General features: G+C 45.9%; 1 protein-coding gene across 3 annotated transcripts in view; it reads right to left on the reverse strand.

Annotated features, from left to right (window-relative positions):
* Window positions 1-5,684, reverse strand: part of TRIOBP (TRIO and F-actin binding protein) — a 59,976-nt gene extending 54,292 nt beyond the window's left edge. For 2 of the 3 annotated variants that reach the window (XM_053407071.1, XM_053407069.1), the window contains exons 1-2: window positions 5,587-5,666; window positions 3,409-3,600 (exon numbers count right to left, since the gene is read on the reverse strand). In XM_053407071.1, coding sequence (XP_053263046.1) covers window positions 3,409-3,522 — 114 coding nt within the window. In that variant the 5' untranslated portion in view covers window positions 3,523-3,600; window positions 5,587-5,666. Of the gene's footprint in view, window positions 1-3,408; window positions 3,601-5,586 lie in introns of all 3 variants that reach the window. The other variant, XM_053407070.1, reaches the window with a different exon arrangement.
* Between the last annotated feature and the right edge of the window lie 316 nt (window positions 5,685-6,000).

Here is a 6,000-nt window from a genome sequence, read left to right on the forward strand (position 1 = left end):
ATTTAGCACAGAAGAGCCAGCGTTAGTCCTGAGAAACTTAGGAAAGTCAATCATTTAAAGCACTGCAGGTGACCCCTAAATTTGTAGCAGCTTCTCCTCTGCTGTTTTGAGCATAAACAATTGGTGAGTGTTAATGCTGTGGCATCCACACTCCTTTATTCGTTGCAAGAGATCAGTCCCTGCATTTGTTTGTTTTTAAATGCTGGAATGCCTATCTACCAGGCAAGGTCAAATCAAGGAGATGCATGATCTGTAGTTTCTTCAGCCAATGAGCATTGCATTTTTTGTGCCCATGGGAAAACATGGCCAGATTCAACCGCTGGCATCTTCAGGTGCAGCTGGGAAAGGGCTCTGCCAGACTCCCTGGAGAATGCTGCCAGTCAGTAAATAGATAATACTGAGCTGAAAGGAACAATAGTAAAGGGACCCCTGACCATTAAGTCCAGTCGTGGCCGACTCTGGGGTTGCGGTGCTCATCTCACTGGCATACAGCTTCCTGGTCATGTGGCCAGCATGACTAAGCCGCTTCTGGCGAACCAGAGCAGCGCACAGAAATGCTGTTTACCTTCCCGCTGGAGTGGTACCTATTTATCTACTTGCATTTTGTGCTTTTGAACTGCTAAGTTGGCAGGAGCAGGGACTGAGTGACGGGAGCTCACTCCGTCGCGGGGATTCGAACCACTGACCTTCTGATCAGCAAGTCCTAGGCTCTGTGGTTTAACCCACAATGCCACAGTCTGACTCAAATTAAAGGTAAATCAGAGGAGCCATCCTGACTGCTGCATTTCAGGCTTGCAAGCTCCTTGAGGGACAGCCTCTTAAAGCACCAAGCCCATTGATAAGTGTGTTTATCAAATAATAATGGGGAAGTTTTTCCTGCTGAATTAGTCCCTGCCCCACAGTTGTTAAAAATACAGAGCCCATCTCCATTAAAACAAGGAGACCACTAACTACACTGCCCAGCAGCCACTGAGACTTCATTTGCAGCCTTTTACACCTCTTGTCGGAACCCTTAGTATCTCATTAACACATAATCTAGCAGTCTCTGTGGTCTCATTCAAAGTCCACATTCACAAACAGCACTCAAATGCCTTTCCTTTCTTTTTGCTTGTCAGCAGGGGAAGCCCCTGCTTCCCTCCAATAGCTGCTCAGATTACAGAACCAGTTCCCCGACACTGCCCCCCCCCAAAGTTGCTCTAAAATATGGAAATTGATGAGCTGGGCAAAGGCCAGATCCATTTCCTGCTCTGTGGCAGGGATGCTCAGCCTTTTGACACTGCGACAGCCGCAGAAAAAGGACATTTCAGCAGGTGGAGCTCGTCACATCGCAACAGGGCAAGGACAAGAAAAAGCTGAATTTACCAACATTCCCTCTTCTACCCAGCTCTTAAAGGTATAAGAACCCCGATGTTGGAAGTTTGGTGCTCCTCACTTTCTGGGTCAAGCCTTGATTACAGCCTGCAGGTACATTAAAGCCAAAGGAATTACAATGAGGATGTGGGAAGGGCTGTAGCTCAGTGGCAGAGTGTCTGCTTTGCATGTAAAAGGTTGCAGGTTCAATCCCTGGCCTCTCCAAGACCCCTGCCTGAAGAGCTGCTGCCAGACAGTCCTCAGCTAGATGGAGCAACCCGTCTCAACTCCGCATGAGCTGGCTTTCTATGTTGGGAGAAACTGATGGGATGAACCTGGGAAGAGAGACCAAGCGTGAGCATAGGCAGCAATTCCAAACAATGGATTTGGGGGGGGGGACTGATCCGTTGAGGAGGCGGAGCTCCATCCCCAGGCTGCCCTTAGAACAGGGGTAGGCAACCTAAGGCCTGTGGGCCAAATGTGGCCCAATCGCCTTCTAAATCCGGCCTGCGGATGGTTCAGGAACCAGCGTGTTTTAACTTGAGTAGAATGTGTCCTTTTATTTAAAGTGCATCTCTGGGTTATTTGTGGGGCACAGGAATCCGTTCATATTTTTTTTTCAAAACACAGTCTGCCCCCTCCCAAGATCTGAGGGACAGTGGGCCGGCCCACGGCTGAAAAAGGTTGCTGACCCCTGCCTTAGAACAACCCAGTATAAAAGACTGTGATGAAAGGACCAGAATTGGAAGAGAGGATGGCAAGCTGAGGCTGGAAGGCAGCAGTTTACTCCAAGACAACCTGTGAGTCCGTGACTGAGATATTAACCCAGTTCTCCAGATCACAGTCAAAACATTAAACCACTAAACCACATGGACAATCGTCATGAAAGAGCTAACATCTAAGGAAAATATTATGAACAGCCACTCGGCGATCTCTGTGTGTTGCTGCAAATTTAAAGGCACCAGCCTCTCTCGTGATAACGGTCTTGATCCTGCACTGCTTTAGCCACCATCATGCCTCAGTCCTTGGCTACCAAATCATTTCACAGTTATGCTCCAGTCCCATTCACTCAGCTCTGCCGATAACTCACGCCACACCATTTTCTTATTTTCCCAGCCTTTAAAAAAACTTACCCCTCCCTATGATGCACATGCCATGCTGCTCTGGCAATTGTCATGCTCTGTCACCTGTCAAATTGCCAACTTTGGGGAAGGTTTAAAGTTATTTATTAAAGAGATCTATCGACTGCTTTTCAGGCCTCATTGTCCTCACAGGGCAATTTTACAAAAAAAAAAAAAAAGGAAAGAGAAAAGATTAAGGCATGCAGCATAACCACCACAATTACGTGCGCCAAAGAGCCTGCTAAGTTAGAAACAGCAGCAAGAAACATTTCAAAGCACAGCACATTGAAACTAACTGAACACAGACTGGAATGAATATATCTCTGACGTCCTCTTCAAGATAGCAGTTATGGGTCCCATTCATATTTCCCTAGGAAAGATATTCTAAACGGGTGGAGCCACAACCAAAAAGGCCCTGTTCATGGTAGGAGAAGGCCTACTCTCAAGGGCAGAGCATCTGCTTTACATGTACAAGGTCCCAGGTTCAATTCCTGGCATCTCCAGGTAGGGCTTTTGGGGTGGGCTACTGCTTTGATGCAGTATAAGGCAGCTTCCTATGATGCCCAACAAGTCAATGGCTCAGTGCATCTGGCTGTTAACCAAAAAAAAGTTGGTGGTTTGAGGCCACCCAGGGATGGTTGTGGATAGGATTTCTGCATTGCAGGGGGCTGGGCAAGATCACCCTTAGAATTGTAGAGTTGGAAGAGATCCCATGATTTTTTTATCAACAGACCACAGAGCAGTGCATCTTATGCAGATCATAAATCTTGGAAAGCCTTATACAACTGCTCGTTTAGGAATATTGCCTCTTAACATTACTTCGCCATGGAATGTTCTGCTTCCTACATTTCCTTGGGAACAGCCCCCCCAAAAAAACATGCAATAGAGGATACTCTCCCCCTCTGCCCACAATAACCAAGGTCAAATATAAGCTCACCTGGTTACCACGCTTGTGTGCAGTGACAGTTCGAAAGCAGTTCTGGCACCGGGTCTTGGCAAATACATTGGCCTCAAATTTCTCACACAGAGTGCTCTCTGACATTTCTGACATGGTCCATGCAGGGAAGGGAAGATTCCCCCAGGCATGCAGTTTTAGGGAACTAGCTTCAGGGTAGGGGTGGGGAAACAGCTGCAACGAAAGGATCATAAGACATAAGATACAATACATCAGTACACACCCCCCCCAGCCTTATCAAAGAGAAAATGTTCTGTATAGCCTGGTGCTCATTGGCACCAACCAGCAGGAAGTGTCTCGTGCTCCAAGAACATCAGAGGAGAAGGAGGAATCTTCAAAGAGCATCAAAGTCTGCAGGCCAAAAACAGACCCGTCCCATATGTGGGGCAGTGTGGTGTAATAGTTAGCAATAAGAAGTGGGGAGACAGCAGCTCATATCCCTGCTCAAACCATGAAGCTCACTCAGACAGCCATTATCATTCAGCCTCACCTACTTCACAGGGCTGTCGTGAGGATAAGACTATTGGGTCATGTAGCTCAGCTGGTTACAGTGAGGTGCTGACAACACCAAGGTTGCAGGTTCGATCCCCATATGGGACAGCTGCATATTCCTGCATTGAAGGGTTGGACTAGAAGATCCTCAGGGTCCCTTCCAACTCTACAATTCTGGAAGCCTCATTTTAAAATTACACAGGACAAGTCAGACATGCAGTAAATCTGTGGAGTGCTCTTGTTCAGCATACTCCATTCCAGAGGCAGCCAATACCCTCTACAGAGGTTGTTGAACTACAACTCCCATCAGATCCAACTGGCCATATTGACCAAGAGATGTTGAACTCCACAACATCTGGAGAGCACAACTTCAGTTATGTCTGCCCTGTTCCATTCCTCTCCCCACCCTAGTTTTCAATTTTACTCGCACATCTAGCAAACAGTTACGTCAGCATTCTAGGGCCATTGAGCTTGCTGAATTCTCATTGGGCTTTTTCTTGGGGGGTGGGGGCATCAGGGTTTTTTTGGTACTTTTGCAAGCTTCAGGGTTTCTCTGAGCCAGCAGCTACTGCTCTCTTATGTTGGGGCGGTGACATTTTAGCTATATTAGCAATGGTACTCATGGTCTGAACATTAGAATGAGAAAGAATAGCATTTAGTATGCAGTAAGATTATCACATTCACCCCTTCACCAGGTGTGTTAGGTAAGCAACTTTAATTTGACAGACACTGGAAATGGAAAGGGCCAAGTTCATGCAGAAGGGACAACTTGGGGGAGGGAGAAGAGGAGAAACAGAAACACATGCTTGGTCACCAGATTAATTTTAACAGTGAGGCATCAATCAATGTGTGTTTCCATAAGCATTATGTCTGGATTAATAACCATTGGCACCTACCCTTGCTTTTAATCTATTCGTGCTCATGAAGACATAAGGAAAGGTGAATAAAATGAGGTTACTTGAACCAAGCGTGAAAGAAAATTGCCTTTGCAATTTCGCAACTTTAAAATAAATGTAGGCCTAATTTGTTTCCCACCACCAACAGGATATTTCTTCAGAGTTTCGACACATACTATTTCTGTGTGCTGGATTTTATGAGCCACCACAGTCATTTTATTTCTTTGAAAGAGGTTGCTGTGCTCTTCTTTTAAGAAATAATCCATCCATATCAAACACCACTGTGGGAAGCAAAAGGCTGTGAAGAACAGACCAAACCACCATACAATTATCACTTGCACACATCACAAAGCTAATCAATCAAATGACCATTTTCGTATTAATCAGAACTACCATAATATTTTTGGTTAAAGCCAGTTAAAATAAATTTATCCTACAGCAGTAGGTACTGCAGAAGACAAACTCTCACAATTAACACATGCTCTCCAAAGCTTCTTCACTTCTCAGCCTTGCGGGACTTCAATTTTTTTTTTTTTTTTTTGGCCCCCATTTGCAACGCCTCTGCAGCAATAAAACCAGGTTTTATCATATCACCTGCGGAAGCCACAAACACCTGACAATCCACTTTCTGCCTTTAAACGAGAGTGGGGCGGGGGCGCGTTAGGTAGTTTCACGTGTGTTTATCAAAATTCGGAAGATACCACTAAAATACTTCCGTGTTGCTTCCCCCAATTAAGCTTATCAATATGCTCGCAACTTATCAATAAAACACCGACAGAAAACAGCAGAAACGCGCGCACCCTTCAAAATGCAATCCTAGGTATATATACACACGCGACTACAGCTGGAGCCCTTCCGCCACTGTCTCCTCTCGCTCTCTTTTTTTTTAACAATGAATACAAACGGGGAGGTGGAACCAGAATACAAGCACCGGCCCCTTTCCCATTGGCTGAACGAATCACCTTCATTTGAATACTACGTTTTAAGTGGCTGTTTGGGAGAGTGGGGTGGGCTAATTCGGTAGCGAATCAAAACCGCCGGAATGTTGATCAGGGCTTGGAACTTTCGGAGTCGAAACTTTTGTTTTGTTGCGTTGTTTTATACATAATTAGCTCGGCGCCTCTTCATGTTTTGCGAGCCACGTTGCAGCGGCGCTGGGGATGTGATCGATTTCTCCCTCCCTTTG

This window comes from Podarcis raffonei, chromosome 10, assembly GCF_027172205.1.
Source record: "Podarcis raffonei isolate rPodRaf1 chromosome 10, rPodRaf1.pri, whole genome shotgun sequence".
Classification (NCBI taxonomy): domain Eukaryota; kingdom Metazoa; phylum Chordata; class Lepidosauria; order Squamata; family Lacertidae; genus Podarcis; species Podarcis raffonei.